A 19,111-nucleotide genomic window follows, 5' to 3' on the forward strand; every position below is an offset into this window, starting at 1 on the left:
TACGCTCCCATCATGTGCCTCTGTTTGCTTCTTTCATCAGGTCCTGTCTGGGCCCCATTATTACGCTTGGGGTGACCATGGAGGGATCCTCATGGCAGTAACGCAGGGCACAGAGACAAACCAGCTCAAGTGAGTGAAATATGTTCATAAATCTACCTGAGCCAGCAGAGAGCAGTAAAGTAGCAGGTAAAGAATCCCCCACTGGGTTTGCTTAAGGTCACCTCAGCAAATGGCAGTGGGAAGGAATGTGGAGATGCGTTAATCTGAATCTTTATAGATGGAGAACTCAAGGGGTTGAGAAATGGTTTGACATCCCCCCCCCCCACATTCCCAGAACCATCACTTATGGTGTTGGGAACGAGAATGAGAATGTACCGTGAGGAATAGTTAACCGATGGAATTCACTGCTGCAGGATGTAGTGATGGCCACCAAGTTGGATGTCTGTAAAAAGTGATAAGAAAAATTCATGGAGGAGAAGGCCATCAGTGGCTGCTGGTCGTGATGGCTACACGCCCCCCCCCCCCCCCGGATCAGGAACAATTTGCCTGCCAGTTGCTGTGCAATAACAGCAGGAGAGGGCTTTTGCCATCATGTGACCTGCTTGTGGGCTTCTTAGAGGCATCTGGTTTGACCACTGCGGAAAACAGGAGACTGAACTAGATAGACCCTTGGTCTGGTCCAGCGGGCCCTTCTTTCTTTTCTATGAGAATCTGGAATTTCACTACAGTGTGTACAAAAGATTTGTGCATCAGGTTGCTCCCAAGCAAATACCAGACAGGCCGCTCAACAAGATCAGCTTCGGATGGCCTTCTCTCTGTCCCATCAGCCAGGACAGCTAGAGTGGTGAGGACGAGGGAGAGGGCCTTCTCTGTGGTGGCCCCCACTCTGGGGAACTCCCTCCATAGGGAACTCCACCATGCCCCCTCTTTAATGAGCTTCCACCACGCATTAAAAACATGGTTGTTCAGGCAGGCATTTGGGGTGGGTTAAGGTATTTTTAGAAATATGATGTTTTTAATGTAGAATTTTATTGTTTTAAACTGTTTTTATTATTGTAAATCACCCAGAGTGGCTGGGTGACCAGCCAGATGGGTGATTAATAAATGTAATAAATAAATAAACAAACAAACAAACAAACACATTCTAAGTTCTAGTTCAGATCTGAAATGCAATGCTTATAGGAAAAAGCAACAACAAAAGCAACATCCTGTTTTGTCTGCTCTAGGAAGAAGCTCAGGGCCAAAATGGGTGAGACACAGGAGATCTATGATCAGATCTCCTCACATACTTTTTAAACTGTAAAGCAGCTGCTGGAAGCTCTGGTTTTGATGGGAGCAGTGGCTCTTGGAAGTGATTTAAAAGATATCTGAGACAGGGCCTTTTCAGTGGTGGCCCTGAGATTGTGGAATGCCATCCCCAAGGAGATCTGCCAGACTCCTCCTCTTTTTGTTTAGGCTTTGCAGAATGCCACCTTTGGGTGGGAACAGGCTGCTGCTAGCCATAAACATGGGGCAAAGCCCAGACAAAGTGAAGTTCTATTGCTTTTGAATTGGAGTTAAGCACAGGCTTAACTCTCTGCCACGGGGATCAGTGGGACTCAAAAAAGCTTCACTTTGGGCTGGATTTTACCCTGTACTGCTTAAGCGAGGTGGACAGAGCTGTTGGCTTACATTTAACGACTGTGATCTGCTGTCTCTCTTTCCGTCTAGGTATAGCACAAACGAAGGGGAGACGTGGAAGATGTTCACCTTCTCAGAGAAGCCAGTCTTCGTTTATGGCCTCCTAACGGAGCCCGGAGAAAAAAGCACCATCTTCACCATCTTTGGATCATACAAAGAGAACGGGCATAGCTGGCTCATCCTGCAGATCAACACTACCGAGGTGCTTGGTGAGTGAGGGAGGGAATGAGCAGACCGCTGTGTCCATTTGTGCTCCCCTTGTAAGATGGCAGCCTGAATATTACAAACGTTAGCTGTCACTGAGAGCCAGTGTGGTTGGACTCGGGAGACCCTGGTTCTAGTCCCCACTCAGCCACGAAGCTCACTGGGCAACTTTGGGACTGAGTCACTGAGTCTCAGCCTAACCTACCCCACAGGGTCGTTGTAAGGATAAAATGGAGAGGGAGAGGACCGGGTAAGCCTCCTTTTCCTCCTTGAGGAAAAAAATGTGGGGTATAAATGTAATAATAAATAAATAGTTAACTCTCAAAAGAATTCAAGGAATTGTCGTTTGGGCACTGAGGCTTCTGCATTACAGATCCCTCCCTCACAGAACTATTTTGTCCATGGTTCCTTGGGGAGAGGGAAGGACTCTTCATTTAATTCTGCACTGGATGTATACCCAGGGGCTCGGATATAAACACAGAAAGCTGCATTATACTGAGTCAGGCCATTTGCCTGATCCTGTCTGTTCTCACTGGTGCTCTCTCAGACCTAGAACATCTGCTTTGGATGCAAACAGTCTCAAGTTCGATCCCTGGTATCTCTGGGTAGGGCAGGACAAACTGCCTGAACCCTGGAGAGACGTTGCTTCCAGTCAGTGTCAACAGTACTGGGCTAAATGGTCCCATGGTCTGACTCAGGATAAAGCAGCTTCCTAGCTCTGATCCTTTTAGGTGGAGATGTGAGAGGTTGATTTCAGAACAGTTCTGTGCTAGGAAAGAAAAAGGAAAGGTTCCTCCTGTGCAAGCACCGGGTCATTACTGACCCCTAGAGGGATGCTGCTTTCACTGGCGTTTTCATGGCAGACTATAGCGGGGTGGTTTGCCAGTGCCTTCCCCAGTCGTGAGTGACTACCTTTCCCCCAGCAAGCTGGGTACTCATTTTACCGACCTCGGAAGGATGGAGGGCTGAGTTGACCTGAGCTGGCTATCCGAGACCCAGCTTCCGCTGGGATCGAACTCAGGTCATGGGGAGAGTTTTGGTTGCAATACTGCCACCTACCACTCTGTGCCACATGAGGCTAGAGGTGTGCACAAATGGCCTCTTGAAATTCTTCACCTTGTGGGCAGAGAAATTTGGGAGACAATTTCACCAAATTTCTCCGTAGGGAGGAGAAATTCTTCAGTTTCTCCCAGGTAGGGCTCCCCATTGGCAGGGCTTGTAGCACAACTTCTCTGTTTTTTTGTTAGGGTGGGGGGAGTGTTCATGCTGCAACAGCATCAACTGTCTTGGCAGGCCGGCCCCCAGTTTGCATCCACCGCAGTGCAGGTGGGGGTAGCGTTGTGTCCAGCTCCAGGGATGAGATGGAGTTAGTGCTCTGCCAAAAGCTGTCCTCCAATTTCCTGAACGTTTTCTCCCCCATGAAAGAGGCTTCCCTTCTTCTGTCTCATACAGGATGTTTTATAATTTATTTTTGTGGAGTTTTTGAGCTTACCTAATCATAGCCAGCCTCCCAGGCTGCCTACATCTCATGATCTGAAAAAAGCCTTATGGGAGGAATTACCTCACGATGCCTTAAACTGGGCTTTCATTGAAGTGTAGGAAGCTAAGGAGGCCACAGGCAGCAAGAGAGATGACTATACAATGAAAAACAGGACACTTGTGCTCATTCCTTGGCCTCCTCTTAAGTAAGGGAAGCCCAAGAAATCCAAACCCAACCTGTGAGAATTTCTCCAAAATTTCTTCACCATTGAATTGCTTTTCGAAAGCAATTTTTCTTCTGTCAAATGGAATGAGAATGGTCGAAAAAAATGTGGGAGAGGTTTTTGACACAGCGCTACTCTGGGCCTCCACCTCAGTCCCACTGAACTTGTGATCTTAGAGAGCGCAGTTAGGATTTCAGCCTCTAGTCTTGTAACTGAAGATTTCTTTTTTTCCTTAGCGTGGTGGTGTTGATTTGTAGAGAGGAGGGAAATTCCCACTCCTGAAGACTCCACCCTTCAAATGCTGTATAAGTGATTAAAACATTGCCCTGAAATCCCAGATCCTAATCAGGGAGGTGGTTAAGCATGGCAGAAGAATGAACTTGACCAGGATGTATAACCGTTGCCTCCTTACATTCCGTTATAAGTGGAACCGTTTGGCAGCTGGAAGGGCTTTTAAGATAAAATAAAATAAACGAGACATTCCAAGTAATGCTATTACTGCTCTGCTGAGTAAGTGCAGCACCGTCTGTCTTGTCACTGCCTAACCCTTTTGTCTGTTGAATGCCGTCAATCTCGGAAGATAATAGTGCCGTTTTATATCCAACTGGTTAACCCTTTTTTGTTGGTGCTTAGCTGCAGGCAGTCGAATACACAGAGGGCAGGAGATACAGGTCCCAGCAGGATAGGTGCAGGAGCTGGGATGAAGTACTGGGGCAGATCCTGCAAGGAGGCATTGGAAGAGAATGTAGGCAGGAGAATGTAGGCAGGAGACTCTGTCCAGAGGCGGGCTGTATTGCAGGCCAGGGACTCTGTTGAAGAGGTTTTCTGACTGAGACTGGGACAGTGGCCCAGGGGGTGTGGCAAGTAAGCAGACCAGCCAGGAAATTTGCAGACTGTGATGGAAGCAGGCAAGCAGGCAAGCAGGGTGGAACAGAAGACTCGTGGTCAGGTTGGCAAACAAGAGGCTCTTAGAACCATACAGTGAGCTGCGCAGACAAAGCTGGAATGCACTTGCATCTGATGAAGTGGTCAGTGCCTGCTTCATCAGATGCAAACAAGTTTTACAGTCTTCAAGGTGCCACAAGACGCTTGATTGTTTTTGCAAGTCTTTTGGTTACTTTTACTGACCTTCTGAATCTGGTGGTGTGGTGGATGCAGCACCAGCATTTTTGTTAGCAGGAATGCGGACATCATCTGCCACCTCCCTCAGAATCCCCTGTTCCCTTTGAGCTTAGCTGCAGTCCTCACAGTAGCTGGGGGAAAATGAATTTCTCTAGCAACAATGTCTTGTTCCCTTTTGTAATGCGAAGTATTTTAGTGGGTCTTGATGTTGAATGGGCAACGAAGAGCCATTAGCTTCACAAACGACCTGCTGCTGGTGGAGATGAAAAGTGCCAGAACTGTTTTGTTGATCGACAAAGCAGCCTGCAATTTTTGGACTCTCCTTGGGGGTGTGGCTATGGGGACTGTCATGATGAGTGTCTGCACTTCAAAATGTACCACCAGCCCACTGTCTAAATCCATTCCTGCCGTTCATCACATAGGTGTGCCTTGCACGGAAAATGATTACAAATTGTGGTCGCCGTCCGACGAGCGCGGCAATGAGTGTCTCTTGGGCCACAAGACGGTCTTCAAAAGGCGAACTCCCCATGCCACCTGTTTCAACGGGGAGGATTTTGATCGGCCGGTAATGGTCTCCAACTGTTCTTGCACCAGAGAGGATTATGAGTGGTGAGTTCGTAGAGTTCTCCATGGCATGCGCTGCAGTTGAGACATGCCTGTGAGTAAGGGCATTGGATGTACACATAGACAGATCCAGTTTGTCTAAGCCCATGTATCTGGTGCCTTGATTAAATACCTGAAGCAGCTTTCCCCAACCTGGTCTCCTCCAAATGTGTTAGGACTACAGTTTCCATTATTCCAGCCAGTCTGGCTAATCATGAACACCAGGTTGGGGGAAAAGTGGCTCAAAGAAAAACAGTGTCAGTTGGCAACAGCCCTGTATTACGAGTGTGAGCATCCTCTGAGCTTTTGGAAAGTGAAGAGTGCAATTATTTTTGCCTTGTCACTTTTTCCTTCATTAACAGGGGAGATGACAAACATTATTTTTCCTTACAGGTGAAACTGTGGGTAAACCTTTTACCACACCCAGATTAAAATTTGGTAGGGCTGTGGGAGGATTAAAATTTGGAAGGGCCATGGGAGGCCAGATACATCTCTTCTGCATCCAGCTTCATTGCTGCCAGTGGGCAATCCCTTCTGTGATAAGTTAATGCGGGGTGGGAAGACGTTCGACTTGTGGGATCTACTTTGTTGTTTTACTAGTACCCTGAGGGGTACTAGTGAAACACCAATCAGAGCCAGTTGCAAAATAATCGGGGTGAGAGGTGCAATGGAGTCAATTGCCCACTGCACCCCACACACAGTATTTACAAACAGAAACATCTGAGTTACTATAGATCAGGGATTCTGACACAAAACTGTTGAAGTGGCTAGTACAGCTGGTTGAAGGCAACCAATTAATACTCCCATTTTACAGGCGAGGAACACTGAGGCTGAGAAATAAGTGACCGGCCCAAGTACAGCTCGGCCAGATGTATTTTGTTTTGTTTACTTGCTATTGTTAAACGAACGGGAGTCAGGAATCTTTGCCCAGTGTAGTGCAGATCACTGAGAGATCTGCCGGTAGTTCCTGATTTACCTTCTGCCTATTTCTGAATTAATGTATTCTCATATCCTCTGATGGAAAGAGCACACTGTGAGTTAATTTGAATTCCGCTGCTAATACATCTATTTCACACTTGCATTTCCCTGAACGCTTGGTGTTTTAGCTCTTCACCAGTTAGAAGCAATGCACTTAATAAATAGATAAATAAATAAATGAATAAATGAATGAATGAATTATTAATAAACAAACAAACATTACACTTCAATGTAATGTTTCATCCTCTCCATTCTCTTTCCCCCTTCCCTGCTCAGTGATTTTGGCTTTAAGCTAAGTGAAGACTTGTCATTAGAAGTCTGCGTTCCGGATCCCGAATTTGCTGGCAACCCTTTTTCCCCCTGTGCCATGTCCCATTGGCTCAACTTACAAGAAGACCAGAGGGTAGGTGGCTGGGCACAGCCAAGATTTCCAGGGCAACATTGAACACAATTACTTGCAAAGAGTTTTGAGACAGACGCTTATAAGGAAGTATAAGAGGGTGGTGCCGATTGTACATTACAGCTCCTTTTTAAATAATGATTTATTGGACTGTTGGGATTAAGATAATGGCCTTCCAATGTCTCTTAAGATAATATTATTGGAGTAAGATGCATAGTTGTTGATTACACTTTTCCAGCATATGGCACTCATGTCGGCATTCATTTACAGCAGTAATTTAGATATGACCCAGGAATACTTGGGTGATGGTGGCAAATAAGGACCCAAAGATTCTTTGGGTTAACATGCACATTTTAAAGAAGCGGGGGGAGAGAATAGTGGTTAAAGGGTGCTTTACATTGGAATATGGGGTGAGGGGGGAGCAGGTAAGTTCTTTGGAGGGAGGTTAAAAGCTAACAACTAAATTATTTGTGATGAAATAAACATAGGAGCCATGCTGAATCAGACCAAAGGCCTACCAAGTGCAGCATTCTGTTCACACAGTGGACAATCAGCTGCCTGTGGGAAGCCCTCAAGCAGGACATGAGTGCAATAGCACCCTTTCACTCATGTTCCTCAGCAGCTGGTATGCAGAGGCGTATTGCCTCCAATACTGGAGGTAATCTATAGCCACTGATAGCTTTGTCCTCCCTGAATTTGTCTAATTCCCTTTTAAAGCCATCCGACTTGTTGGCTATCACTGCATCTTGTGGTATCAAATTCCATGGGAAGAAACAAGTGAGAAGAATAGGCTTAGCCTGGGCTGATAGCTTTTGGGTGCCTGATGAGTTGATTCCTTAAATTCCTCCGTGTCTGCAAAGCCGTACCTTGGCTCAGAGAGAGGCCCTCCTTGAGAAAAACAGCAACCATGTGGGCTTTCAATATGGGCCTGTTTTATGCCACTTTTCCATAGAAAACAAAATGACCTTTGATTCAAAGGCCTCCAAACCACCGTTTGTCTCTTAACACTAATGTGGTAGCTAATGTGGGGTGTCTGCAGGGGAGAATTAGCAGGCGGAAACACTAATGTGGGGTGTTTGTGGGGGAGAATTGTCTGGTGGAGAGTAGATATGTTTTGCCCTACCCCTGTATAAATACCAGCCCCTCCCCTCCCGTCTTTTGCCGCCCATTGCTTTCCGTCTGCTGGGGGAAAAATGTGTGTGCAGAGAAGTTGCAGGGGAGAACCCGAAGGTGTGTGGAAAGTTGAGCACCCCCTCCTTCATACCCACTCATTTGTCTCTACAAATTCTATCGCCCTGCACTCCTGTTGCCTCTGCAAGTGCGCATTTGGGAACATGGATTTCCTGAGGTAACAAATAGTTTAGGAGGCCACATCAATGTGGTGTGTGTGTGTGTGTGTATAGGATCCAGGAACACTCCGTTGGTACCCCCCACCCCTCTCCGCCCCACGCTCACACATACAAATACATACTGGGATCATCTCATGCTAGAATCTACCTTGGGGTGCATGTTAGCTCCTGCGCATTTAATGTTTTGATGTGTCACCTTTTGAAAAACAAATACTTCACAGAACCGCTGGTCAGACATGAGAGATGGAGCAGGTTATCCACAGTGCAGTTTTATCCACATGTATTCAGAAGAAGGAAATCCTCTCTGGTTTTGGTAGGATGTACTACCAAGTAAAGGTGCTTAGGATTGCAGCCTTAACGCCCTTGAAAATAATGCCCTTTTGTTTATCTGTGTTAGTTATCGCAAGATATCTGGAGACACTTGCTCAGGGGGTGATGTTGAAGCCCGGCTAGAAGGGGAATCGGTACCATGTCCGTTAGCAGGTAAATGGGGTGGGGTGGAGGGCTATCGTAGTAGGAGGGGTGAAGATTAGGGTTGCAGTGTTTAGTTAATCGACAGCTTAGATTGCCTTCCCCAACCTGGTGCCTCTGAGATGTGTTGATGGCCATGCTGGCCGGGGATAATGGGAGTTGTAGTCCAACACATATGGAGGACACCATGCTGGGGAAGGCTGGGTTAGATGAATTGCTTTTTTAAAAAGTTTGATTCAGTTGAAGTCACGCTACTTGCTTGGTGAAAACAAGATCGGCATGATATTTCTTCCCAAGTTATGGTTGTGACTTTGGAGTCACAATGACTTTGACTTTGGAGTCACTTCTGCATGTTAAACATCCAGGGGCTGTTTTGACAGTACGTCTGCTTTAGAGATGGAAGCATGTCTTAATTCTTCCTGTTTGAAGAGAATGACAAGGAAATGTCACCATGCAGCGATTTTCCTCTAAAAATGCAGCGATCATGTTCGCTCTTACCTTAACTGTAAATGAAGTCTGATCCCAGTAATTTACTCCTTCCCAAGATTAAAATTAGTGGTAAAAAATAGTGCTTTGCAAACCTCTCTCTCTCTCTCTCTCGTCTGTCTCTGCAGAGGAGAATGAATTCATTCTGTACACCACACGGTATTCTATCCACCGGTATGACCTCTCCTCTGGGATCAGTGAAGAATTGCCTCTGACAGGACTGCGAGGGGCAGTAGCACTCGACTTTGATTATGAGCACAACTGTTTGTACTGGGCTGACGTGACACTCGACATCATTCAGGTGAGTTTACCATCTGAGCTTCTTTGGTGCACAAGGATGCTTATTTTTTTTCAAAAACAGTGGGGAGACGGTACCATGTAGGAGTTCAGGAAGGGAGCTCCACCCAAAAGAAATCAAATGTGCATATAGATGGGCTGAACCCACTGATGTCTCGATTCCTTTGTGCTTCTTTTCAGCGCCTCTGTCTGAATGGGAGCTCTGGACAGGAAATCATCGTCAGCACGGGCCTGGAGACGGTGGAGGCCTTGGCCTTTGAGCCCATCAGTCAGCTGCTTTACTGGGTGAATGCCGGCATTCCAAAAATCGAGGTATGTCTCCCTGCCCAGTAAAGGGGCTTCGTTGTGCAGAGTAGCAACCATGTTCCGAGCTGACCTGCAGGCAGCCTTTGTGTGGAGGCTGGGAGGGTGAAGCTGCGAGCCAAAGCCGGGAAGTCAAAACTAGATACAGGGCAGCAGAACCTCAGGCCAGGGCCAAATCCATCTAGGGTCCCCATCTGGCCCTTCAGGGTCCTTTGGACCCCATCCCTCCCACCGATAGGTGAGTGATTTTTGTATAGTTTTTTCCCCCCATTCTAAAGATTTTTGTGTAGTTTTTTCCTCATTCTAAAAGATTTTTGTGTAGTTTTTCCCCATTCTAAAAGGTTTTTGTGTACTTCCCCCTATTCTAAAAGGTTTTTGTGTAGCTTATTCCCCCCCAATTCTAAAAGGATTTTGAATATCGCCCCCATTCTAGAAGGTTTTTGTGTAGTTTTTTCCCCATTCTAAAATGTTTTTGTGTAGTTTTTTCCCCATTCTAAAAGGTTTTTGCGTATCCCCCCCATTCTAGAAGGTTTTTGTATAGTTTTTTCCTCATTCTAAAAGGTTTTTGTGTAGTTTTTCCCCCCATTCTAAAAGGTTTTTGTGTATCCCCCCATTCTAGAAGGTTTTTGTGTCATTTTTTCCTCATTCTAAAGATTTTTGTGTAGTTTTTTCCCCATTCTAAAAGTTTGAAATGCTTTTCCTAATCCTTAGTTAATTGCAGTAAGAGCTTTAAGCTGCAACATGCTGGTATTTTTGGCTGATGCCATTGGAATGAAGCCCCTGAGAGCATCTGTGAAACGGAATTCAGCCTGTGGGCTGAAAGAGGTTCCACACCCTTGCTAGAGAACAATCCAAGAGCCGGTGAAGACGTATAATTGCTCGGACGAGATCCAGTCCCAAAAAAGGAAGCCTATATAGCCCTTCCTGTTAAGGAGAGACAGTGGCCAGCCTGGGGGGTTGGAGCCACTCTAGTACCAGTAACCTTCACTGCCTAGAGATGCTCTGGTGTGTAGCTCACGCACGTGTGGCAGCTGCTGCTTCTTGCCCTGGCAGTTCCTGCAACAGATCTTGGCTCCCACTGTCCATCAGGCAAGGCAGAGGGCAACAAAGCAAAGACCGTTTGAAGAGCATGTCTCCTCGCTGCTCTGACCAGCAAGCAAATCTTGACGTGGAAGCTTTTCTCCGTGGGGCTTAAGGGGTATTGTCCGACTGGCTCTGGCCTCCAGGCGCAACTGGCGCGCCTCTGGCTGGTGTGGCTGGTCCCCCTGCAGTTCCCTCCTCTGGCAGATGGAGCACAGGCTGGTGCCATGGTGGCATACTAGTGGTGTACCAGCTGAGCTCTCGCCCGAGGTCCCTCGGGTCTCCAGCTCAAGGCCCATGACAGCTCAACTGCTGAAACCCGCATAGCTTTGTTTGACGGTGTGGATAGCCCTGGTGTGGCTTAATGGATGGGGGGTGGGAAAAATACTACAGATACCATGAAAGGCAGTTCCCTACCCATCTCCCTTCCAATTGGGTGACCATGAGCAAATGTCTTACCTGTCATTCTCAACACATTGTAAATGTTTGCCTATTCATGATCTTTCCCTGACAGACATTGTGGTGTTAGATATCTGTGCTGCATGTTCCCAATGTTTTTTTGGGTGGGGAGGAGGGTTTACATCCAGCCAGGCAATTCATGGAGAATAGGTCTACATCAACAGCTATTAGCTGCGGCAGCGGAATGTCTAGAGGGAGTCTATGTCTGAATATCAGTTGCTTGGATCAAACCTTCATGCCCGGATTCTGAACTTCCAGAGGCTTCTGGGTTGAGACGGCATGCTGAGTACCTTCGCCTGACCCAGCGGGGCAATGAAATGTTCCTCTCCCTCCTGCAAACGTGTGCATGAAGGGATGTTGTTGACATCCTCTGGAAAAGCTTCCTTCGTTTAGTCACAGAGCAGGAACAATCCCAGAACCATATCATACATTTAGTAGTATGACAGTTGGCCCTGGAGGTTTCTGAGTCTTACTTCACTGCTCGATGGGAGAGGTACTTTCCATGTTTTTTGGCCTGGAGGATGTAGCCCGTAGTAGACAATCAGCCCTGACGCATTTGCAAACGGCTGCATGAGCTGATGCTAGTCTGCGTGGGACTGTCCAGCTACTTCCCGGCAACAAAGCCCATTTACTTTAATAATATTTGGTGTGTGGGTGACTGGCAGACTGAATAAATGAACAGATTCATCAGAGTTACCTGCAGGAAGCAATTTACCGAGCTTTATGGAGCGTGTCTGAGTTTTTGTTTTATATGTAGCAATAGAGCGAGTGGCATATTTCATTTCATTTCTCTGCTGCCATATAGCCAAAGCTCTCTGGGTGGTTTACAAAGATTAAAAACCTTAAAAATGCACTGTCGTACATAATATAAAAACAATTTACATACAAACATATAAGCACGCACACCTTTAAACAGTTTTAACCATCAAGAATAAGAAATCCAGGACCCAAATTAAAAACCTTACCATATGCTGCCAAATGCCTGGGAGTAGAGGAAGGTCTTAACCTGGCACCCAAAAGATAACGATGTCGACGCCAGGTAGGCCTTTCTGGGGAGATCGTTCCAGAATCAGGAGGCCACCACCGAGAAGGCCCTCTTCCTTGTTGCCACCTTCCGAGCCTCCCTTGGAGGAGGCACCTGGAGGAGGGCCTTAGATGATGAGCATAGTGTACATGCTGGGAGAGGTGCTCCATCCGGTACTGTAGTCCCAAGCTGTGTAATCTTACAGCAGTGAAAGACCTTTGTACACCAAGGGAATCTGCCTCTTGCCTTGTTCTTAGCCAGCTCTGTCCCTGGGTCAGGTTGGGGCTCTTAAGGTGGGCATGAGCAGAATGCAGATCTCGATCTACTGGTAGATCTCTGGGTGACGTGCACCAAATTGGTAAGTGTTTCTGACTCCCAATTGTCTTAAAATAGCAGCAACGGAAAACGCCTTCTCTCCACCTTCTAAATTAAGGTGCTGAAATGAAGAAAGTCCAGGGCAGGGACTGGCAACTCTGGGAATCCGAGGGTCACTTTCTACCTGCCTTCCAGGGTGCACTTGCTGTTGCTGCCACGCTACTGAAATTTGGCAGTATGGTGGCAAAAAAAGTTATGGTTTGTCACTGAAATTTGGTGGCAAACTGTGCTGGAGGCTTAAAGGGACAATGTTTTTATTGCGGGGGCTGCACTAGAGGCCAGGGAGTTCACATGCATCTCATGGGCCACGTGTTGCCCACCCCTCGTCTAAGGTATATTGGGCCCCTGGTTGCTGAACTTCGGGTCCTAGCAGAAAAACAGCATAGGTCCTGCAGACCTGAGGTTGGTTTCCTCCTAGTGTAAGACACCGCTTCTTACCTCGAAAGTAGCCTTCCCATTGGGAAATGACAGTTGGCCCTGGAGGTTTCTGAGTCTGACTTCACTGCTCGATGGGAGAGGTACTTTCCATGTTTTTTGGCCTGGAGGATGTAGCCTGTGTCATTTGGGGATGGAGTCCAGACGCAGAGCAACTGGGCTCATGAGAGACAAGCCCCCAGGGCTGGAGGAGTTGCTTTGGCTTCAAAGCTGGATCAACTAATTGGTCAGAGTAATACATTTTTAAAGCAGTTGCGATCCACTGAAAGGGTGTCTCTGATTGAACAGGCAACAGATTTAAGAAGAAGGTATTATTTTTAATACAACCTCTTATTAAAACAGCAGGTGAGAAGCGCAGTCTTGGATAAGGTTGTCCCCCTTGACCAACATCTTGGGGGGAAGGCCTCTTCTAAGAAGATCACATCCATGCATCCTCCACAAACAAAGAAAGCATATTTCTTGCTTCAGAGCTATTGCCTTGATATTCAGATGTATCCAATTGTAATCAATAGATTAATCAACAAAAACTCATGGGATTAGTCAACTGAGATTTCTTTAAATTGGGCGACGGTCGTAAAAGTTGACCACTCCCAGCATGTAGAAATCCTGTGAACAGAATGGCTGGAGCTTTCGTAACTCTTTTGTCATGCACTTACACTTTGGACTGCTGCTAGACACTTATATTGCCATGTATGAAGGATTTAGGTGGCGATGAAGCCTCTGGCTATGATTCGCTGGTTTGTCCTAGTGACACAGAAGGTTCCGTGGCAGCTATTGGTTGACGTACTGCGACCCAGTGGAAGTGCAGGACAGCCAGGATCAGCTAGGGAGCGAGTAAGTAGAAGAAGCATTAGCCTAGGTAAGGTGGAGGGAGCAGTCAAGGGAAGCAGAGGACTTAAGCAAGGGGGGCTGGAAATACGTGTGGTTCAGAAGAAGAGGAGATGCTTCCAGAAGCTTCAGACACAACGCAGGCTGAAGTTTGCATATTGGTTTGAGTTTTGGAATAACCGGCTGTACTGAAATGTTGTGGAACTTAGACACCAGTAGCACTGTTGCTGCAGGCTGCAGCCAATACACTCGCTGTTCTCCACTTGGTGGTGTTTGCTAGGTTGCCAACCCAGACGGAGACTTGCGGCTTACAGTTTTGAATTCCTCTGTGCTCGAGCGACCACGTGCCTTGACTCTGGTACCTAAAGAAGGGTAAGTTTGACACCCGCCCGCCCCATTGTTTAGCTGATTCCACTTGCAGCTGGAGCGATCAGGCATCTTGCACCAGTACGCTCACTCACAAACAACCCAGGGGTTAAAAAATCCCTGGGTTGCCGTGATGTTTGAAACGGCTAATTGAAAATAGGGTTTGCTGAGCCCCTGGTGGCCCACCATTGAAAGCCAGAGAGATGCATTCTGCTTGGTTCAGGCCTAAGGCTGTCAGAGGAATCCGGTTGTGGGGTGGAGCTCAAAGAGCTTTCGTCAGCTCGGCCCCCTGGACTCCGTTCTGACTTCCGCCAGCTGTCTCGACTCGGTCTGCAGCGATTTACGCCATTTGTAACCGAAATGTATGCATATTGCGACTGACATTTGCGCAAATGTCTATTTACGCAATTTTTTTAACCCCCCCCCAAAGTTCCTGGATTTCTGGGAAAACCTGTGGCTTGACTTGCACATGCAGGCAGAGTAGGGGGCGCCGCAAAAATCTGGCAGGCCCCCAAAGGGCCAGATTTCCCGGCAACGGACCTCCCTATTCAGGCCTGATCTGTATCTGATGCATATTATCTTATAACTACCCTTGTGGTTTGCATCCTCAGGCTGATGTTTTGGACAGACTGGGGGGACTCCAAGCCTGGCATTTACCGAAGTGAGATGGATGGCTCTTCTGCCACTTGCATTGTTTCCGAGGGAGTGAGGTGGCCCAATGGCATTTCTGTGGATGATGGTTGGATTTACTGGACAGAGGCCTACATGGACAGGATCGAGCGCATCGACTTCAACGGCATGCAGAGATCTGTCATTTTGGACAGTCTTCCTCATCCCTATGCAATTGCTGTGTTTAAGGTACTTTTGGAATGCCTCTGCTTCTGTCCCCCCAAAGTGTTTCTCAACTCAGAGAGCTTTTCTACACAAGGCTGTTGATCGACTGTCTCTACTTTGGGTTTCTTCAAGTATTGAGATCTGAGTGCTAGGCAAAGAGTGTTTCTTTTCCTGCTTTCCCACTACATAACCTCTAGGTGGCACTGTGGTATAATAGAACAGTGCAAACACACACGTGAAAAAACAGTTTCTTTCATGTTCACAATTAAATGCCGCATTTTCCTTGCTCTAAGAAACTCACCGAAAGTGCTCTTTTGAGAGCAAATCTGGAGGGTCTAAAGAACCTGTAAACAACCCTGAGTAGGGAATGATGAGTTCACCATAAATGCCTTGGGTAGAAAATCCCAAAGTCTCCTGGTCCAGAGACTCATGCACTTGAAGTATCTGAGAATCTGCCAGGGGGTGCTGCAGCCTGCCATTAATGCAGGGGTGTTGAACAAGGATCAGGTAGCAAGTGAAGGACTACACCCCCTGTCACGCCCAGCCATCGTAACCAATGGGGACAGTGAGCCATGTTCGCTGGGGATGATGAGAGTTGTAATCCAACCCACCTGGAGGGCATGAGGTTGGGGGAAGGCTCCCCTAAAGGGCTGCTGCCAATCAAAGTAGAATAGTACTGGGCTAGATGGACAAATAGCCTGACTCGTTACAAGCCAGTGTCCCAGGCCGTAGCGTGGGTAGAGCCCCTGCTTTGCATGCAGAAGGTCCCAGCTTTGATCCCCGGCATCTTCAAGCAGGGCTGGAAAGTATCCTCCCTGAAACCCTGGAGAACCTTTGCTGCCAGTCAGTCTTGAAAGTACTGCTCTGGATGGACCTAGGGTCTGACCCAGTATAAGGCAGCTTCCTGTATTATGATCGATGAATTATTTGGGGAGAAGCTGTAGCTCAGCAATACAACACGTGCTTTGTGTTCAATCCATGGCATATCCACATAGGGCTGGGAAAAACTCCTCCCTGAAGCCCTGGAGAGCCGCTGCTGGCAGTCAGCGTTGACAATACTGGTCTGGATGAACTCAGTATAAGGCAGCTTCCGGTGTTCCTATAAAACAGCAGACGGAGGAAGAATGGGAACCCGCCCACCTCTTGTCACTATGGAGCAGACACAACCAGAATTGGGGATGGGGGTGGGGTGGGGGAGGAGCTGTTCTACTGCAAGGAAGAAGCTTAGCCTTAGCCTAATTTGCATGGTCCTGGACACTCAGGAGAGGATTATGGGACTTGAACTAAACAAGCTCCACAAAAAAACAATATCTAGCACATAGGGATGTACGAAAGTCACTTACCTTTCCGCGGATTCTGTTCATGGTGGGGGGGGGGAGGCGTTCCGTCCCTCCCCCCGGAATCCTCGACGGGGGGGAGGCGATCCGGTCCTCCCCCCCGGAATCCTCGATGGCCGGCTCTGCTCCGCGGCAGCTCTGCGGAGCAGCCGGCCAGGCCAGGGCCTTCGACAGCCGGATTTCCGGCCGCGGTGGCTGCTGGGTAAAAAACCCACAAAAAATGGCACACGCAAATGGCGGCAGCTACGGCCGCCGCCATTTGCGTTCCTTATTTTTCGCCGTCTTAGTCTACGTAAATATTTATGTAGACTATTAGGGTGAAAATAAAGGGGAACGCAAATAGCGTAGTGGGCGCTATTTGCGTCCCTTTTTGATTCGCCGTTTTAGCCTACATAAATATTTACCTAGGCTAAAACGGCGAATCAAAAAGGGATGCAAATAGCGCCCACTACGCTATTTGTGTTCCCCTTTATTTTCACCCTAATAGTCTACATAAATATTTACATAGACTAAGACGGCGAAAAATAAGGAACGCAAATGGCGGCAGCCGTAGCCGCCGCCATTTGCGTACGCGTTCTTTTTTTTTTTTAACCGGGATGTGATAGGCTATGTAAGTCTTTACGTAGTCTATCACGTCTCTGTAAAAAAAAGAAAAACCCAAACGACCAGACTGCAAATGGCGGCGGCGGCCGGTCGGAAGACCAGCCGGAGCCGCCGCCACCCGGAACATCTGCCCCAGGTAAGTCTCGTCCCGGGGGGGATCTGCGGGGGGGGCGGGGGGGTGGCAGGCCGTTCTGCCACAGATTTCAGGGGGCCGAATGCACTGGCATTCGGCCTCACCGAGATCTGTGGTGGAATTCTCTGACATCCCTACTAGCACACTCAAAAATCCCCAGAACTGAAAAGCAGCCTCCATTTCCTGGTTAGGTGCTCATTTTGTTTGTAAGAATGTCCTGAACAGGAGGGACCTCTTTTCCTTATCAGGTTGCTAAGGGCAACCCTGTAACCTGGATTTGGATGTAAGCAGCCAGAGGGGAATTGGGGACTGGCCGGCTGGAACAGAGCCTTTATGGCTGGTTCACAAACATTAAATTCCTTCCGCATGTACCCTGGGATAAATTAGTTAGCCCTGACTTCAGCATTAGCTTTAAGACTTGTTAACTTAGTTGCCACAGTCAGAATGATACTCTAATACTTTCTTATCAGGAACAGCCTGGAACCAGAACTGGATTTTAAAAAATCTTAAGAAATAAAATAAAAATCAGGAGGGGCAAGGAGCCTGCTGGGTGCCAAGAGGGTGTTTGCAAGCAATAACAGATATTTCGGCCGCATTTGCACATTACACTAAGCCAGGATTCCTGGGTTAATAAACCATGATGTGAACAAGCAGTGTGCTAGTGCACACAGCCCCTTTGCTTCTGCTTTGTGTGAGTGTTGCTTGTTCACATTGTGGCTCATTAAGCCAGGATTCCTGGCTTAGTGTTACATGTGAATATGGCCAATGCATGGGAAGCATTCAGAAAATAAATGTTAAATATTATTAATACATTCAGACACTTGGAGGATAATCTGTTTTGATGGGTTTGGTGATTTGGGGGAGGGGTTGTTATGTTTTTAGTTTATCTACAGTTGTGGTTCTTCACACTGAATGTTATTGCTTAAAAGAGCAAAGGATTGCTTTTTCAGAATGAAATCTATTGGAACGATTGGTCGCAGCTCAGCATTTTCAGAGCCTCCAAGAACAGTGGGTCTAGAATGGAGACGTTGGTTGACCATCTCAATGGTGTGATGGATATGAAAATCTTCTACCGTGGAAAGACTGCAGGTATTTCTGGGCTGCTGATGGGCATTTTCTGTTAGTTCCATTAGTTATGTTTTTCGATGTCTCCCTTCTCTATACTTTAAGACAGAGAAATAAATATGTTGTGTAATGTTCTCGCCATCGTTCTACATTTCAAGTTTGAAAATCAGCCCCATCCAAACACCCATTTCAGGGTGCAGAATAGGAGGTGGGAAAAAGGTTGTTGTTGTTGTGCATTAATTGCAATCATTTGCAGAAAATGGTTGAAATAAGTCTATCCAGTTAAGGAATCAGATCTGGAAAGATATGGTTTCAGTTTCAACTGATTGACATTCACTGGAAGCAGGACCTTTTTGGTTGTAGCTCCGGAGATTTGTGTCAGGTCTTCAGAAGGGTCTCTCTCCAGGCAGCTGGGTTCTGGCAGCCCAAGTGGACCAGAAGCGGATGTAAGGTCAAGAACTGACAGGTTTATTTCTAGAGCAGCAATCAAAGTTCAGAGGGGAGCCAAGGGCAGGGGTCTAGTCAAGATTAAGATCCAAGAAGAGGTTAAGATCCAAGGCCGCTGCTGGAGAAAGGGTGCAGGGCCTTAGGCAATAGAACCTCCACACCAGAGGTGAGTTGCTTAGACTGAGGTACAAGCCTGGAGCTTAGGGCTTTATAGGCAGTATCCAACGGTGACATTCTGCAAACTCTAATAGCACTAGTGGAGCTCCACTGAATCTCTTGTGCAAGTGGTTGCCCATTACGCTTATTCAAACGGTTGTGCAAGCAGTTGCATAACCAGTTGCACAACAGGTGAGTTGCACAGCGGATGCAAGCAGTTGCATAACCATTTGCACAAGCAGAATGCACAATGGGTAGCACAAGCAGAATGCAAAACCACTTGTGCAACAGTGCTTGCACAAGCATAACTTTAGTTGGACTATTCTCTTGTGAATAGTTCAGAACCTAGTTTCTGCTGGCACAGTGTCATTTG

The 19,111-nt window shown here is 47.2% G+C and overlaps 1 protein-coding gene across 1 annotated transcript in view; it reads left to right on the plus strand.

The window, feature by feature from the left end:
- Nucleotides 1-19,111, plus strand: part of SORL1 (sortilin related receptor 1) — a 126,047-nt gene that overhangs the window by 57,631 nt on the left and 49,305 nt on the right. Inside the window, 11 exon segments of the mRNA XM_084803601.1 lie at nucleotides 41-129; nucleotides 1,711-1,889; nucleotides 5,132-5,318; nucleotides 6,567-6,644; nucleotides 6,646-6,693; nucleotides 8,437-8,522; nucleotides 9,125-9,297; nucleotides 9,474-9,605; nucleotides 14,078-14,169; nucleotides 14,775-15,021; nucleotides 18,021-18,159. Coding sequence (XP_084659727.1) covers nucleotides 41-129; nucleotides 1,711-1,889; nucleotides 5,132-5,318; nucleotides 6,567-6,644; nucleotides 6,646-6,693; nucleotides 8,437-8,522; nucleotides 9,125-9,297; nucleotides 9,474-9,605; nucleotides 14,078-14,169; nucleotides 14,775-15,021; nucleotides 18,021-18,159 — 1,450 coding nt within the window.

Source organism: Heloderma suspectum, chromosome 6, assembly GCF_057233095.1.
Source record: "Heloderma suspectum isolate Gila_16-S chromosome 6, 16-S_ref, whole genome shotgun sequence".
Lineage (NCBI taxonomy): Eukaryota > Metazoa > Chordata > Lepidosauria > Squamata > Helodermatidae > Heloderma > Heloderma suspectum.